Below are 18818 nucleotides of genomic sequence, written 5' to 3' on the forward strand. Positions count from 1 at the left end.
AGATGCAAGGCTGTTGAGAGCCAGCTCTTGCATTTGTACTGGTGGTAAATGTTAGTGAACATACCATTTGGCAAAGCAGGCACAGACACAGATAGTTACTTTTCCAAAAGAATCCTGCAGAAGACAGTAGAAGTAGCTTCCCTTCTAATAGTTACACTGTTTTCCTCAGAGAAGTCTTTACATAATCCCCAAGAAAGTGCAGTACAGTCCTTATCCTTAGGTACTGGGCTGAAAATAAAAAAATGCAGCCTCTGGAGAGAAGAGTGGGATCATGGACAATGTCACCCATATGCAATGTAGTTCATTGTCTATTATTACAGTTTAGTAACAATACCAAAGAAGATATTAAAAGAAATCATAGCATCACAGAATAGTTTGGGTTGGAAGGAATGTTAAAGATCATCTCAGAATTTCATTATTTTGGAAAAAAACAAAAATAAACCACAAAAAATCAAACACAAAATAAACCCAGATAAAAACATTCCTACACTTCCATGGAAGTTTTCACTATCAAGCTATAAAAAGAATGGATGCTTTACATATTTTTTTACTAAGCTAATAATGAAGGAAAATAAAAACCCAATTTTAAAGAAATACATTCAACCTTGAATAAATAATTCTATTGTAGTAAAGCAACCAAATTACAGTAGCAACAAATACAACCTCACATTTTCATTGTGTGAGGGCAATGTGTTATACTTCATCTCTACTACATGAAAAACAACTGATTATTGCTTATTCCCATTACAAAAATACAAGAGGCACATGTTCAAGGGTACCAAATTAAAGTTTTCAGCACTTTTTCCATTTCATTTCATCCTATCTGCCTGCACAGGATCTTCGGCATAACAATCAAAATGTAGATTACAACACTGTTAACAATCAAACCAGAAAAACTCCAAACTGATACAGTAATTTCTACATTGAAGGAGTAAGAACAGATTTTAAAGGATTTACCTAAAAAAAAATAATATTTTTCATTTTAAATATCAGCACCATCCAAGCCTTGATAAATGTCTTTTGAAGTTTCACGTCATGAGATTATTTCATGTTTGAACTTCCACATACTTTTACATTTATATAAAAGCATTTCCAAATGTAGTTAATCTTTCAGTGCTTTTGAACCACTACATTTGATAACTGATGACAGTCTATCCAAAATAAACACAAAACGATACAGACCGTATTTTATACTACTCAGGCACATCCAAACGTTTTTGGCAAAATATCAAAAGCACATGCAAAGGATAAGTTTTTCAAACCTAACAGCATGCAGAGTTTGCAGATTTCATGTGGAGTCCTCACTTAGTGCAAGGCCATCTCCAATGCCCTTGTTTCTGGCCAGGTGCCTGGATATGCCCACTGTTGCTGCCTCCCAAGGTGGTCCCAGGTCTCGCAGCTGTTTTCTCTGCGTGGTTTCTAGTTCTTCCAACCGCTTGCGTAGCAGGGAAAGCTCTCTTTGATGCTGTTCCTCCTTGAAATACATAAAAAAGGGGGCTCTGTTACATTTTGCACACCTGCAAGGGACCAAAACGAGTAATCATTTAATTTAATTTAATTATTTTATTGTTCTGGCACTCACAATGAACAGCATCAGTAAGAAACACACGTGCAGGTGTTCTTCCTCTCAAATGAAGAGACATGCAGACCTGAAGCCTCAGGTACCAAGAATCTGTAAAGTCAGTCTGGTCAATTCTGGCCAGAGATTTTCACCCTCAGAAGCTCACCCAAAGTAAAACTCTTAACCACACAAGAAACCCAAGAGCAGCAATACTGCTTTTTAATCATGAAACCATGGTGCGAGACCAACACTACAGTATTCCTTGCTCAGAAGGAGCCATTTAAAGCCTCTCAGCAGAAGAACAAAGTATGGAGAACCAGGTTAAAACTGCCTGTTTGTTACATTCTGTGACATATAGTTTGTCCTTCAAGAACTCCTTCCTATTGTGAGGAAGGGAACATCACAAGAAGCATTCCTCAAACTTTCCTTCCTCTCTTCAAATAATAAAATAATCCTTCCTTAAGACTAAGATCTGTTATGAAAGACTGTTCTGGTACCCTCTTGTGTTGTATTATTTTCACAAATTGTAATGTATCACCTGTAAAAGTTGGAAGGACACTTCAGGCCCAGGAGGCAAGGCAGATGATATGATACTGACTGGATTGAGTGATGGTATGTTAGGGCTCAGGATTAATGTCCGGAATTCATTGTGCCTACGTTGCAAGTCCTTCAGTCTCCTCTGGAGACGTGCATGTTCTTCATAAGAAACATTCTGCCTAGGGAATAAAGAGATTTCTTATTGCTCAAAATCTTTATCATTCCAACACAGAAGCACACCTCTCCATGTGTGCTCTGCTGTTTATTATGCCTACAAAGGAAAACTATATACCAAAATTCCAGAAGGTGGAAGATCTGTGTATATTCCTCTGCCTAAATATCTATCTAAAAGTCCCTCTACCATTAAGCATCTGCAGTATTACAGATGACAATTTTTCAATGTCCTTCACACTAGTGAGCCACAGGAGCCACATTAATTATTTGAATCAAGCCCTCCATAGGTGCTCAATGAAGAGAAAAAAAACAGGAGTTTGTCTTCCAAAAGGATGTTAATTCTGTCTCTCCTGCAATTCTGAAGTCTTTTTCTGTCCTGTCTTCCATTTAGTTTTACATACTGTACTTTTAACCGTAACACTGCTTCACTGCCACACCTACTCCTCATAAACTTCCTTCTTTTAAAGGGATTCCTACAACTGTATCTGTCAGATATTTTTCCCTTGGCTCTCCCCAGAGACAGCTCTGCAGTTGTTTCACAAGCTCTCAGCTGCCCATCCTAAATGGATTCCATTCAAAGAGTTCCCGTGGTGAAAAATCTGGACTCCAGTTACTAAACTTTCATGTATCTTCAAAATTATTTCGTATTTGCCAGTCAGATATTGGGCATATATGATTTTTTCAAGCTAAGAAAAGTTCATTACCTATTTAGCACCTGATTTTCTTTTTCTAGCTCTTCCATCTTGGCTTCCAAAAGTTGCAGTTTCTCTTGCATCCTCCTTTGTTTATTATCAGTGAGAGTCTTTCTCTGTCAAAAGACATTTCCAACAGAACTAAGTAATTCCTGAATAATTAGTTCCTGTCAAAGTTACATCTACACTGCACATGGCTTCAGAGCTGTAACAGTTAGGGGGATTTTCTTTCCTTAAGAAGAGGGGCTGTGTTGTTTGGAGGTTCTGAATCCCCATGATGGGAAAAAAAAGAGGTGGGAAATGATCCACAGCTGTGACTGAAAGATGTACAGCTGCCACTCACTCATTGGGCAGTGACTAATTGTGCTAACAAACACTAACGGTACTTAAGAATTACAAAATTCTTCCTCTAAATCACCATGTGTAAGTAAGTATAATCATGTCCCCCCAAAAGTATGCTTGCACGCTTTTTTTTTGCTCATGTCAACCCCAACTTTTATCAACCTTAAAAGCTAGCAGTAGGTTTCATAACCTGTACATGTCCAATGTATAAAACTGCCAATTATTACTGAGCTTTTATAAAAAATTAATCAGCTTTTCCACTCAAGTTATTTCATAAAAAGCAAGCTTAGGAGAAACTATAAAATTTTAATATTCCATCAAGGAAAAGCAGAACATCATTTGTCTAGTAGCCAATACATCATCCTTACCAACCAAGGAGTACACCTCTCAAATAACCATATACACACACATGCAAAAAAAGCCCCACAAAATCTTTGATGGCATCAAAACAAAGTTGTTGCCTGTAATATTCCTTTGCAGACCACTTTGAACTATTCCTATGCTAATCTTGAAGAATCTGATATATTCTGTTATTATATGCAGCAGACTGCAAATAAAATCTTCTTATTAAAACAATTCTAGCTGGTCAAAGCAAAGCTGAACTTTTCATCAGCTGGATCATTCATAATAGAAGAGCCAACCTGCCTTTTTCTGAGCAACAGCAGCTCGGTGTAGCTTGTTCTTCATTTCATTGTATTTATCTTCCTTCTCATTGATGCGCTGAGTAAGCACATGCTTCTCCTCCAGCCATTCCATGCGTTTGTATTCTAAAGTCCTGTGAAAAAACACAGGTTAAAAAAGCTTAAGAATTTATATAGACAACGCAGTGCTTTGGATTAGTGCCTTAAAATAGATGCTTTTAAAATAGGTGCATCTTTTCACAATTCCTGCCTTTATGTATTGAAGCATCTGATATAAATTTGACTATGCTAATCATCTAATTGTGACTAACAGCATTTGAACCTGTGCATTAATATCACCCTGGGTTTTGTTAAACTGTGAGGCTAATTTTGAAAACTGATTCCAACAAGCTAGTTAATTGCTAGCTGCTTGTTGGTTTGGCTTGTTACCAAACTGTCCACAGAAAATTTCTAGATTCAGATGAAATAACCAGACTGGAACACAACAGTAGACACCTATGCTAAACATCCACTGTCAGAAGAGCTGACAATTACCTCCTCTGTTTGGGAGGTAAGATGTCAAAGAATAGGTTGATGCCCTGAGCAGCCTGCTAGGCCTTTGTAACAGAGAAGTACAGACATGATTAGTATGTGCTCCTGACCAGAACAAACACCAACAGAATGCTCCCACCAATACACTTCCTAGACAACATTCCAGCTGAACACACACCACCAACAGCATATGTTATCTGTTTAGGCCTTTGCACAGTTAAAACATACTAAAATTAGGTTGTGTTCCCTAGCAGAAGATAGGAAATAAGCCAGTTTCTCTATGCTGCCTTGTTTGGGCTATCTGCATTGTGTGTGAAAGTAAACAAGTATAACTCCGTATTTATCTACATTACAATTAAAAACAAATACATTTGTGAGATTCCATGCAGCAGTTTTTATGAAACACAGTCCAAGGCTTCGTATCAGTGCAGCTATACCGCTCCAGTCTTGGGCTGATGCAGCTTCCCTATGGGAATTCCAAATAAATCTCCATAAATTTCTCACCAAACAGCCATTCTCTTTCCCACAGCAGAAGTATTAGGAATCATCCACTCTCATATTAGAGCCAGGATCATGACCCACTTGGTACCTGACAAAATTGTTTTAGAAGACCCACTGTGGTGTGTACTTAGCTGTTCTATTGACTGTAAATAGCTACTATTACCCAGGAACCAAAGACCTTTCTTGAAAAGCACTGCTTAACAGCAAAAGAATTTAAATTGAGACAGTGGTTTAAAATGCCACTACAGTTTTGGGGTTTTTTTTAGTGCCACTAACATTTCTCCTGAAATGCTTAACAAGTGCCTGCTTGAGCTCATCTATGATCTGTATCAGTCTCATAGTTTGCCTTCAGCCCTTTTTCTCATTTTCCATTTTTCATGTGAAAGCCTAAGACTGATACAGGCAGGCAGGCAGCTGCTTTGCCTTACTTATGGCTCAGCTGGCATTATTTTACTTATCTGAAACACTTTATCTTAGGCTTTCTTATCTTTTGGTCCTTATTTCACTTCCACTTTAATCCAAGCAATCTGCTTTGGTGCAACTTAACTTTAGAAGCTCAAGCTTGTTAGCATTACTGAATGGAGGAAAGAAGTCCTGTCACCCAGAGTCTGAAAAAGAATGGAAACACATCCCAAGGCTCCCAGGTTAACAGCAGAACAGACCTGGATGACTTCCATGTAGGCAGTAAAGCTGCTCAATTTCTGCAGTGTCAGCCTTGGTGCACCTCCTGTTACCTACAAACTTACACACTGATCTCTGAGGACTGTCAAGTTCCTTCCACTGCCTTTCCAGGAAAACATATTCCTGATTATGGTTTATGGCTCATAAATATGTAAATGACTTTGAAAGTTTCACTCAAAGAACTAACAATCTCACTCAAAATACACCTTCCTAAAGTAAACATCCAAAGTACTTAACATGCTACCAACAGTGTGAACACACTCTGCAGTCCCAGTGCAACAGTTTCTTCAGATGTCAAACTGAAAGCAATACTTGAACTACCAACAAAAAAGCGTTTGCAGTACCAATTTGTAGCAGAAGAGAAGTTAAGAAATGCTACATTTTGTCTTTTGTAAACTATCTGTTTAATCTGATTAAACTCACCACACAATAACTGGGTACAAGTTAGACATGTATTTGGTTATTAGGCTAGGAAATACTTAATAGCTATTGCAAATAAACTGTCAAATTAATCTTTACATTTCTGGGAAGTGTTCATTGCTTTATGGGGTCTGGACAAGATTTGGTTTCCTTCAGCATTTAGTAGCATATTTTGATGGTATGTGGAAAGTGATTATTTACAGTTTTGATGAGAGCAACTAGAAGATTTCCAATAAGCTTCTATTTGCCTCATATCAGTTAAAAGGATCTGGTGGGAGGGGGAGAAAAAGTAGATACACACATACACAGACTTGGTCCCTGAAAACTTATCAAACTTAAATGCTTTTTTCACCTTCAGTGCTTAAACACTCTTAAAAGAACTGTGTGTGAAACTCTAGATCCACTGAAACTAATATAAGTTTGACAGACACTTCAGTATAAATAGGATTTCATTTTGCACAAAATGTTATTCACTAGTCAATAATTAATTGTAACAAACATGAGGGGAAACAAACTCCTAGTTTTGAAGTTACCACAAGCAAAGCTTCTATACCTACTGCATAGCCAATTTTTACAATTGTCCAATATTTCCTATTCATCTTTAACTTCTAACTTAATTCACAATCTACAATCCATAGTTAGGGAAACCATGTGAAAGAACACAAGCAATATGAAAAGTAAAGCCAAAAGGAAAAATTACTTCTCTGTTTCCAGTTGAGCTTTTTCTGCCTGAGCCCTTGCATGTTGGCAGTCTTGTTTCAAGCGCTCTATTATTTCCTTCAACTTCTGATTAGACTCCAGCATATCATTTTCTGATTGAGAAAGTGAGGCAACCTGGAGTTGAATGTCGTGAATTTGCTAAGAAAAAAGAGATTTTTTTCCATTTGAGAAGGTGAGAAGATATGCAAATAACTAACAAATAATTTTGAGATACTGGCAGCAAAAGGCTTATTTGTTCCTTTTCTCTTCACTTAACAGCTTCTCCAGAAGCTTTACAGTAAACCACTACTAGACACAGGTTTCCTATTTTAGTTAAAATGAGAAAGAGAAAGGGAGGCAGGAGTCTCCAGACATTCATGTGTCCATCAGAATTTAAGAGATCTGACATTAAGCCTCAGGGCTGAAGAGAACTAGAGCACGGCACAACGTTCAGCAGCAGAGCTGTGGAGCTACCCGACTCTTCTCTCTCGTATCACACAATGTGTTACAGCCAGCAGTAGCTGTACCAACCATTTCACAAAAACAAGCCAGTATAGAGTCTGAAAAGCCCAACCTCTCCAGCCAGCACATAGAAAGGATGATTTCCCTTTCCTTGCCTCTCCCCATGTGGACACTCAGATACCCCAATTTCTGATTTCTGGAGGAAAAAAACATTGACCTGGACTTCAAGTGCACACAGCTTGCAGACTACTTTGATGCATAGCTATGTTCTTACCTACTAAATAGGTAGCAGGAGTCAAAAGAAAAAGGTTTTATTTTCAACACTGCCATCAGTTCACTCTGCAATACCAATATATCTCTTTACACTAGTTTATTCATTTATGAAACATCTGTTAAGCACTTGAAGAACCTCAGATGAGAGATGCAGTGTAAATGCAAAGCATTACCTAGAAACAATTTATAAGTTTCCATGGAAACTGAATCTCCAGTTAAATAGTGCATAACCATATTCAATATAACAGTCTATAAACATTCAGCTTTTAAATCCTTGGTACCCACAAAACACATGAAGCAAAAAACTGTAATCTATTTATAAAGAAAAGCATGACTGATTCCTAAACATTGCACTTTAAAAAATCTGGTGTATATATTTTGTCCCTCAGGAAAAAAAAAAGCCTTAAAAAAATCAATCTAGTCTTTAAACTCTGGACCTGGTAACTGCAGGAAAGATTGTATATTTCTCTATAAAACATTACAATGCAATAAAACCTTACCTGCTTCAGATCAGCATTTTCACGTTTCTTTTCTTCTAACTCCTCTGCCTGATTAGCTTGCTGTTGAATTTTTAATCTAAAATTGTATAAGACATTAATTAAAATACAGATGTTAGAAGTTACAACAAATCAGCCTGACAACATAATATATTGCATAATTTGAAATGTTGATATGTATTTATTAAAAACACATTTTTATTTATTATTAGAACCCATATAAGAGTAAGAAATACATCGATTTGTTTGCTTTTGGAGTATGACTTTTGCTCATTTCATCATACTGGCCTTCATACAAATACTACAGTAAAACAACTTCACTGAGAACTAGAATAAGTAACTCAAAGAGAAACCACATTAGGGTCCCAGTTTGCCAGTTGCTGATATGGTGCCACTGTGGAAAGAGAAATGGTTTACTTGAACGGTGGGGCAGTGCCAGCAGACAGCATCAGCTCCATTTTAACACATGAGTATTCCAAAATTGTCTCTTTAAAATGTTCATTAAGACCATACAATTTTTTAAAGCTTGGATGGAAAATGTTGGGGTTTTTTAAACAGGGCATTTTAAATTCTGCCCTCTTTTTACACAATGCAAAAAAAGATAATTTTGTTTACTTTGCCACAATGAAAATTTGTCTATCTATGAATAGCAAACTTTTATACTGACTACTGTAAAGAAATTGGAGGGGGTGGGGAGTAGAAATGAGGAATTTGTGTTAAGGTAAGAAAACCACACTATACCTCAAACGCTGAAGTTCCTTCTTGGCAGATTCTTCTGCCATCTCTGCAACACATAGTTTCTCTTCATACTGTTCCTTCTCAGTTTGTCTCCAAGCTTCTTGCTCCAGTTTCACCTTCTCTAGATCAGCTAATCTATTCTCGAGTTCTAACCTGAGATGTTGTTCAACATGGACAAAAGAATTGTGACAAAATACCAGAAGTGTTTAGTTGCCAAGAATGACATGTTTTAAAGTTACTTCTCTTTTAAAAGTTGAACAGTAAATCAACAAACATACTTTTCCTCCTGTAAGACTGCATTTTTTTCAAAAAATTCCTCTTTGGTAGCTTGCACTTTACGAATTAGCTCCCGATCCTTTTCTACTAAAAGTGCCTTAAGACGTTCAACAGTTGCCTTAAGAATTTCCTTGTCTGACAGCAATCCTGCATCATACATTAAAAAGAGTCAAAATGTTATTATTGATATCAAACTGATGAAATCCAGTAGTAAAATAACGTTATAAATTGATAACAGGGAGATAAAAAAAATAATCACAATTTGCATGATAGAATGATTGAATGGGAAAAAACCTCAAGAAAAACAGAAGACACGTGGCCTTTCTTAGTATGATGGTAACATTTCAAAAACTTTTGAAGAGTAACCACTGCACTGGAATCTCTGTCTATCAGGGTTTATTATTTTAGCTTACAAATGTAATTAAACAGTTGATATTATTACAGATTTAAACTCCAACATGATTTCTGCTAAGCACTTGTGTCTGCATTCAAAAAAAACCCAACAGAACGTCTTCCACAATAGCTACGAAAAGGTCAAGCAAAAAAATGTGTTCTTTTCTTTTTATGGAAAAGTTTATGGTGAACAGTAACTGATTACTAGTGAAACTGTAGTAACCTGGCTACATCAAATCTTCCGTTATAATCCACTTATATTACAAAATGAGGCAATTCTAAAATTATGACTCTGTATGCAGGAACAAAAGATGCGAATTAGAAACTTGTGACCAAGACCATGTTCACTGGCAAGTAAGCCAACATGCTCTAGCAGTGGCTGCTGGTTATTTAGCTAATGCAGTGATCCCACAGCAGCTTCAGGTTACCTTAGACCTTGTTTGTATATAGTTTCATATTTCATTGGGTCCAACATTTTTCATTTGCAATATAGTGTGAGTGCATTGTTGATACAGAAAACACTACTTTTTAGTCACTCTAAGAGAAATTAATATTAATTCAAGTGAACAGAAACAACTGTTCCAGGAAGGTGAAGCTTCTCTTTTGGGGTTATGGCAAATCAGTGAGGACAGTCCACTTAACAGCTGTGTAGCAATTTAATCATGAGCACACAACTAGTACTAGAGACTGTTGGCCTTTTCACTCCAGAAGGCTATTTGAGGTTGCCTACAGGCTCAGCTGTATTAGGTAGCTTAGACTATCACTCATTTTCTTCAAAGAATGAGCTAGAGATTGTATTTTATTTCACATGGCAGCCTTACCCAACTGTTAACAATTTCACAGGCAAAGAATCAGAAAACAAAATCACCACTGAAGCCCTATGGTACATGAGAGTTTCAGGCAGCGTGTGAAAGATTCCAGAATCTGGCAGTGATAGAGTAGGAAAAAAAAAAGCTATGAAGTACATTATCTAAACCAGATCATGCTCAAATTGTATCACAAATTCACTAATTTACTTAAGTGCAAAATTGTTCTATAGCTGTTCTGAACCTAGAAGAGCAACTGAAACAATACGGTTACATTAGTGACAAAACTGAATTTTCAGATCTATGATCTAGACCAGAAGTAGAAGGCAAAGGCTGCTGAGGCAAGTTTGGAGGAAAAATCGTTTTAGCATTCTAACTAGAACTCACAAAAGAAATAATTAGAAACTAATTGCACATTTTACCACTCATTTCACTTTGAATCTTGTCTCTCTCTCTTTCTGCCTCACTCTTTGTTCTTGCTGCCTCCAGTTTGACATTTGCTATTTCCGATTTATGAGAATTTTTAAGTTCTTCTACCTATGAATTAGAAAAAAAAAATCAAGTAAATATATATATATTCACATTTTTACTGCAAGTTTTTAATGTGATACTTTGCTAACAAGGAAATTGGCTAAATAATCATGGATTTTGCTTATTTTAAACATACCTTAAACATTTTATTTCATCCACTGCTTTCCTAAAAGCCAGTCCAGAATATACACTTTTGTTTTCATGGTGATTATATCCATCCTGTAACACTAAAGCTACTGACATGATCCAATTTTCTAAATCATAACCAGTGCTGTTACAGGATTTTATTAATTTCTCAAGTTACACACTAAAGATTATTGAACGCGTTTTCAGTCATCTTGAAATGCAAGTTTTCATATTCCCTGATTGAAAAAAATTGAAGTTCTCAAAGAAAACATATATTCCAGGAACCAGGCTGACTATGGGCACATATTTCATCTTTAACCAGCCAGTTATCACAAGCTACAGTGTAGAAAACATACTGTTTTAAGCTTTAGTGATATATGAACAGATGCTCAGGACTGCCTGCAGAAACTTGCTCTCTGAGTAAATATTATACAAGCCTCTGAATATTGGGGTATTTCTTTTCAGAATACTTACTGCTTTGACACTGATCCAATACTGCATAAGACCCTGAAGCCTTGCTAACTCAAGCATTAGCATGTCAGTTCACACATACTTTCCTTCTGACTAAAGATCCCCCAGAGTCTAAAATGAAGTTAAATTTAATCTCCCTAAATAAAACAGTGATATGCAAAATCAGATTATCAATTGCTCCCTCAAGTAATTTTAATTTGGTAACTATTTATAGTCCCCCTGACCTCCTGGAGTGCTACAGTACTTTCTCAAAATCCAGATCCTCATTGTTTTAAAGTGCATTTTAAATCAAGTACTTCCTGACAACTGTGATGTACACATCAAATGGCCTCATAAAAGCAAGAGCTTTAAGAACATCAAATCAAAGACAATTACTGCTTGCATGGAAACTTTCTATAGTTTAGGCATTTGTACACAGTAATTATATGGTCAATGAGAATTAAATGTCTAGAGGAAAGTACTTATAATGAAAATCCATTCACAATGACAAATGTAATTACAACCTGCTAGCATATACAAGTGGCAAAAGGTTAAGAATGACATAGTAGCTTATTAAGTAACTATACAGTGGATTTGGTTGCTTAAACACTAAGTTGAGAACATTTCAGGGCAACCTGCAAATATTTGAGGTGGCTTTTATAAGGCACGAAATTTGAAAGACAAATGTGTGTACTTCAGCTCAGGAATAAGTTCAAGTGGGTGCAGAAACGGGTGGAGGTTAGTACAGGAGTAAGTTTCTAGTTCCCTCCCTTCAAGAAACAGCACTGAACATTTCAGTTTTCTCCTGCTTACAGGAGGTGAGCAGAGAACACTAGTTTAAAAAGTACTAAAAGTAAACACTATAAAAATCTTCTCTATATTATGATAGACAATTGATTAAAAAACAATTAAAAGATATTTTCTTCTCCTATTTATTATTCACGTGAGACAAGTATGACCAATTGTATAAAGGGGCTTTAAATATATTCTTACAGTAAATCAGAACTTTTTTGGATTAATACTTCACATTCATAAATGTGCAGTGTAAAGCCTGTTTTGAATGAAATCTGACATTGTTAAAAAACAACTATGGTAGAAGTTGAAGTATTGTATCTTTCCTGAGGCATACTATGACAGTATTAACTGCCACACTCACACAAAGCATGTGTCACTTATTCTGGAAAGTATATTTCATTAGGACTAGTATCCTGACTCAAATTTACATTAAGAAATGTAACTATCCTATAACATTTGAAAGTAAACCAGTTTACTACTGTTTTGATTTTTCTTGTTTGTTCAAATAATCACATATGAAATTGCATAAAGGATCTGTATTTTTTAAGTTACGTAGCTGAGGAGCCACTGCAACCAGTTAAAATTCTATCTGACTCTGACATCCAGATTAATCTAATTATGCTGAAATACTAAACAGTGACATCAAGTTTCTTAAGCACTTTCTGATCTTTTTTTCTTAAGTATTTTTTTAGAAATATCACTAAGATTGAAAAAAAAAAAATATATATGGTATATGAACACAGAACAAAACCTCCAAGACCTGGTGCCAAGCCGGGAACTAAGATATTTAAACATCTTGCAAGACAATGATCTACTTAAAATGGTAAGATGCAGGGCTGTACAGAAATGTTTCTGTACCAGCTATACTGATATTAGCCAGGATGAAAGCTATGTTAATGTGAACATTCTGCTTCTAATAGAACCTAAATCCTTGCAGGTGATTCCAATGCCACTTGTTTCCTGTAGCAAGAGGATACTTTTGAAGATCTCCAGAAGCCATAGCTCCATTTAAAAAAGAAGATAAAAAACCAAAACCATTTAAAGGTCTATTTCCCTTTACATACTTTATTTTAAAAAAGTTTGTTTCCATCAAATAAAGCTATTTTCATGAGTACTAAAAGTGTGAATATAAAGACACTTCTTAGAGTTCTATTATGTTTAGAAAAAAGATCTAGAAAATTAAATAAGAAGAGCATAGCCTCAATGTTTTGAGATACTTTTAGGGAGCCTTTTTAGGACTGTAGAGTCATATGATCTATATCTTCCTACTGAAACTGGGAAAAAAATTTCCAAATCTATTTTATGTCACAGCAGAAGACATTTTTACATTATTTTTATTATCAAATATTCTCAGAAAAACTTAAACACATTAGGACATGTATTAAACACATTAGGAAAAATGTATTTCAGATACTATAAAAGCACTTACTTTAGCAGCTAAGGAATTGACTTCTAGTTCAGATTTGTCAAGTTTACCAGTTAAAAGACTGTTCTGCTCATGACTCATCCGCAGTTCTTTCTCAAGTCGATCAATCTGTATTTCAGAAGACTTCTTTTCTGCCTTGAATATAGGAGGCATTTGTAAGATTTTTGGAGCAGGGCTGTCACTTGATATTCACTTGAAAGGTTCAATTGATCTGAGCTTTCAGATATTGCTGACCCTTTTTATTATAATATTATACTATTATTGTGACAGTTTGACTCAGGATTGATAATTATATAATTACATAATATAGCATATAAATATTTATCTTCACTTAACAATATGTCCCAATAAAACAAGAGTCTTGAATTTTATTCAAAAGTCACAACTGCTTCTAATAACACTGCCTGCACAGAACCACACACATTTTCAGTCCTACTTCACAAGAGGCAGAGATAATCTGACTTGGTTAGGAGGCAGCAGGTAGTCCTACCAGTAAACTGCATGGCTGTAAACACCAGTATGATGATAAGCTGTGCTCAGAAAGATGTCAGATGTTGGCCTATGCAGTTTTACTAACTGAAAAACTAACATCATAGACAGGTAATAAAATGAAATTTACTGTGGGTATTCTAGACTGAAGACCCTGAACTTTATTAAATATCTAAAAGGTAATCTAACCTACCATTTCACCTTCCTTTTTCCAAACTAGAATATTTCCAGCATGATTTTTTGTTGTTTTCTATATTAGGAATATTACGGCACTTATTCTTAAGTTGTGATGGGAGCATTTTGTAACACTAGTAACAATAAAAAAGATGAACCATCTATATGTACACTATAACTGTGCGAGAAATCTACATGGGAAGAGTCGCTACCTAGAGGGATAGCAAAAACTGACAGGAGGGCTAAAGACCAGATATGAGGAATACAGTGGAACCCTGAGAAACATACAAGAGGCCAGAAATACCAAAGGTTCCTGAGTGAGACTAACAGCCAAGAAATAAACAATTGCTGTAATGTGTTGGAGAAAGGAGAGACAAAGGGAGGCAAGAAAGAAGACACATGAGGAAAGGATTAAAGAAATAAGGGAGCATCATATGACATTTTTGAAAATAATAAAATATTTACTGTAGCAGATTACTAAATCATCAGTTTCTAGCTCCAGCCAAGTGACAAGTTGCTGACATAAGCATCTTACTGACTGAAAACATGGATATCACCTACAAGTTTAGAAAGGAGATCATTCAACAGTCTCTGTCGAGCTCTCCACCTTTCCAAAGTAGAATTGGCAGAACATGATTCCCAAATTGTTTTTAAATGCAAAATATAAGAATTCAAATTGTGGAGTCAGTGACAAAAATATCAGTGACTTTAGTGACAGTTCTATTGGGCCAAGTATTTTTCTTGCTACACTCTACAAGAAGGCAAAATTAAAAAAAAATAATATATATAATCTTACCTCTAGAGACCTTGTCATAGCCTGCATCTCTGCTAACTGTCGCATTTGTACTCTTTGAACACTTTCTGCTTGCACACCACAATTATCTCTTTCTGCTCTTAGTTCTGCTACTTCTGCTTCCAAGCCTTTTAATTTCTGATGCAGTTGTGCCTTTTCTCTGGAGAGTGCTTCCAGGCGTTTACTGTCCCTTGTGGGATCAATACTAAGCAGCTGATTATGGAGTTCTTCTTTATCTTTATCCAGTCTTACAATCTGAGAGTTGTTAATTAGAAAAATTAAAGCTTTTATAGTGATGAGGTATCAGGCAACAGCAAATACAGCAGCTGACAATCCAGGAAAGTCCAGCAGTGTGCAGTTAAAATATTAAGAAATTACATTCACCTTTATTTTCTTTCTTAGAGTGGGAAAATCAACAGACCCATTCCTCAATGCTTTTTTTGCCTCAGTTTTCACTGATAAGGCTTGTCCTTAGGCCTCAGATGTCCCTGAGCCCCCTAACAGTCCCAGAGTAGAGGAAGAAAATGTTAGGGATTATTTAATCTACTGGACACACACAAATCCTTGAAATGGATACATGCATTTTGAAGAAGCTTACTGATATAATTGCAAGGCTATTCTCTATCATCTTTGAAAAGTCACTGCAATCAGAAGAGGTCCCTGATGAATGGAAAGAGGCAGACAGCACACCACAAAAAGGTCAAGAAGAAGGATCCAAATAACTACAGGACAGTCAGCTCTGTGAAGGTTATGAAGCAAATCCTCTTAAAAGCCATTCCTAAACACATGAAAGGTGAGGTGATGGAAAGCTCAGTTTACCAAGGGGCAAATCGTGCCTGACCTGCTTCTCTGCTTTCTAGAAAGAGGTGACTGGCACTGCAGACAAGGAAAAGGCAGTGGATATTGTATACCTTGATTTTAACAAGGCCTTTGATATAGTATCCCATAATCTCCTCTCACTAAATTGGCAAGATGTGGGCTGCAAAAGGAGATTATAAAGTGGGTGGAAAGCTGGCTGGGCTGCCAGGCTCGAAGACTGATGACCGATGTTGCAAAGCCCAGCTGACTACTTGTAACAAGTGGGATCTTTCAGTGCAGGATCCAATACTGATTAATGTCCTCCTTACTGACCTGGATTATGGGATGGAGTACACTTCCAGCAAGGTCACAGGTGACACCAGATTTGGGGTGCTGGAAAACAAAACTGCTACTCAGAAGGATCTGGACGATCTGAAGAAATGGGCAACTAGAACATCTTCAACAAGATCAGATACAAAGTCATCCATCTGGGATGGAGTAACCCAGTGCAACAAGCTGGCTGCAACTGCCTAGGAAGGAGCTCCATGGAAAAGGATCCAGGGGTCCTCATGGACAGCAAGTTTAAGATTAATCAGCAGAGTACCCTTGCAGCAAAGATCACCAACTGCATTATAGCAGATTGGCTGAAGCATAGTTAGCAAATCCAGGGAAGTGAGCCTTTGTCACCTCCCAGTACTTGTATTGCATCTAGAGTCTCTGTCCAGTACATCAAGAATGACACAGTGAATCAAGTCCAGTGGATGGTCACCAAGATGGTCAGGGGGTTGGAGAACAGGATATATAAAGGACAGCCTGAGAGAGAACCACAACTTTTCAGCTCGGAAAAGAGAAGGCTTGGGGAGACTCTGTATACACGATAAAAGGATACAGAAATGATTAATCTCTTCTCAGAGATGCATGATGATGGGAAGAGAAGCAACACAAACAAGCCAGAACTTGTGAAATTCCAATTAAATATTAGGAAAACAGTTTACCATGAAGATGTTTAAATACTGGAACAGTTTGCCCAGAAAGGCTGTGGAATCTCCATCCTCACACATGTTCAGGACACGGCTGGACACAGCCCTGAGCAACCCGATCTCATTACACTTCAATATTTTAATCAGGATGTTGGGACTAGAAGGAAGTCTCTTCCAACCTGTGATTCCACAATTCTCTAACTACAACAGAACTCATATCTACTGGTAACTCAAGACAGACAATGTGATTTGGCCCTGTCAACCAGGAAATAAAGAAAGAAATAAATATTTCTATTACAAGGTAGTACAACAGGTACAAACTAATCTTGAGCCTACAACTAACAAACATAAATATATAGATTTGAGTGTTTCAAAATGAGTTATGTGGACTGAATGCAATGCTGGCAGCAAAAGAGTCTGAAAGTATGAAAGAGTTCTTTTTATATTTGCAGACTATTCCAAATTCTGATCTACAGCAATGCTTTTAAAAGTTGCGTCAGTGATCTCTATGGAGCATAGCCAATATCTGCAGCAAAAGCCCTCCAAATCCCTTTCATGAGGAAATCCAAACACCTATTGCATGACATGCTCAAGCCATAATTTAAGAATTATGATGTTTTTGTAGCCTCCCTGTGCTAAATGGCATGGAAGGTTAAAAAGGCTCTAAGAGAGAGAAATTAGATCACATTGCGCCCTGGGCTGAAGGTAGTTTCACTCTCTGTAAGTGTGCTAATTAGCTGCAGGACTAGCACAGACTCTACAAGCCCACAAGAGAGACAGGCTGTAAAGCAGCATGTGGGTTTAGCTCCAGGAAGGACAACTGTTCGTTTTTAATGCATTGCATTTGCAAATTTGGATTGATTTAGAAAGTGATGATTGCTTTGATTTGTGTCTCATGTTTGGACTAATACATTCAAATCTGGCATCTTAGGATATACGCTCCCAGATAAATACTTAAATGAATATGCAAATAACACATGAACACTCATTGACACTGCTGCATATATTTAAAACATTAATAAGCTGGCAATTTATTTAGCTACAATTTTCAAAGTCCAGTTCTTACACAGAAAATTCATAAATGGTTTATTCAAGAGTTAATACAATTGAAATCAAGTTACCAAAGTTTTCAGTATTCTTTTGACCACCACTGTGTCATGTATCCTTGTCTGGTATTAATATCTTCTGCTGCCTTCTTTTTGGATTAGTTGCCGCATAAGTACTTTAAAATCTAAACTTACATCAGTTACTCAGATAATGTATTAATTTTGGATTTCCAAAATGTCTCATATTCCACCAAAATGCAATTAAAAGAAGCATTAAGCAAAGCTACTGGCTGTCATTTATCAGAAGGGAAGTCTGTTCTTCCTTAAAATGGCACAAATAGCATTGTGACATACCACCGAACAAGCCTGCAGGGACAGCTTTAGGCTAAGTCATGAAAGTACTTCAAGAGAAAACGAACACTACATAATGAAACAGTGTCAAACTGACAACCCATTAAGGACCAACATCTTCACAACCTTCAAGCAGCTTTGTCATCAGATACATTTTAAACTACTGTACATTCTATGTACCTCAGCCTCATATTTTATCTTCTCCTCTTCTAAAATATGTGCATGTTCTTCCTTTTGATGTTCAAATTCTGATTTCAGAAAAGTATGTTCATAACGAAGTTTGTTATATTCTGTTCTGTATTTTTCCACTTCCTAAGTAAGACAAAAAAAACCAACAACCCATGAATCAGAGAATTTTTCAGATTTCCTTCAAATGTCCATGCAATGTTCACATCATTTTACAACTTATATTTGATGAACAGAATCTATCCTTCTCCTGCTTCTATGGTTTCAACCTTTATTGCCTGAGGCAGCAGTACCAGACAAAGAATATAATATTTTACTTCCCTTTTACTTTTAATTTCCTAAGGTTTTAGGAACAACTATAAACTGGTGATCGCTACTCTAAATGAAAAAGAATTTCAAAAGTTCATACTTACATTTTCCAGCTTTCGATAACGTTCTGTCATAGGCAA

General features: G+C 36.5%; 1 protein-coding gene across 1 annotated transcript in view; it reads right to left on the reverse strand.

The window, feature by feature from the left end:
* Positions 1–1419: 1419 nt before the first annotated feature.
* Positions 1420–18818, reverse strand: part of CEP83 (centrosomal protein 83kDa) — a 19253-nt gene continuing 1854 nt past the window's right edge. Inside the window, exons 5-16 of the mRNA XM_010008066.1 lie at positions 18783–18818; positions 18364–18495; positions 15012–15263; positions 13556–13687; positions 10647–10761; positions 9028–9172; positions 8753–8902; positions 8015–8090; positions 6781–6938; positions 3952–4081; positions 2977–3080; positions 1420–1474 (exon numbers count right to left, since the gene is read on the reverse strand). The exon at positions 18783–18818 is cut by the window's right edge and continues 22 nt beyond it. Of these exons, the coding sequence (XP_010006368.1) occupies positions 1420–1474; positions 2977–3080; positions 3952–4081; positions 6781–6938; positions 8015–8090; positions 8753–8902; positions 9028–9172; positions 10647–10761; positions 13556–13687; positions 15012–15263; positions 18364–18495; positions 18783–18818 (1485 nt within the window). The remainder of the gene's footprint in view (positions 1475–2976; positions 3081–3951; positions 4082–6780; positions 6939–8014; positions 8091–8752; positions 8903–9027; positions 9173–10646; positions 10762–13555; positions 13688–15011; positions 15264–18363; positions 18496–18782) is intronic.

This window comes from Chaetura pelagica, unplaced genomic scaffold (assembly GCF_000747805.2).
Source record: "Chaetura pelagica isolate M959 unplaced genomic scaffold, ChaPel_1.0 scaffold50, whole genome shotgun sequence".
Classification (NCBI taxonomy): Eukaryota; Metazoa; Chordata; class Aves; order Apodiformes; family Apodidae; genus Chaetura; species Chaetura pelagica.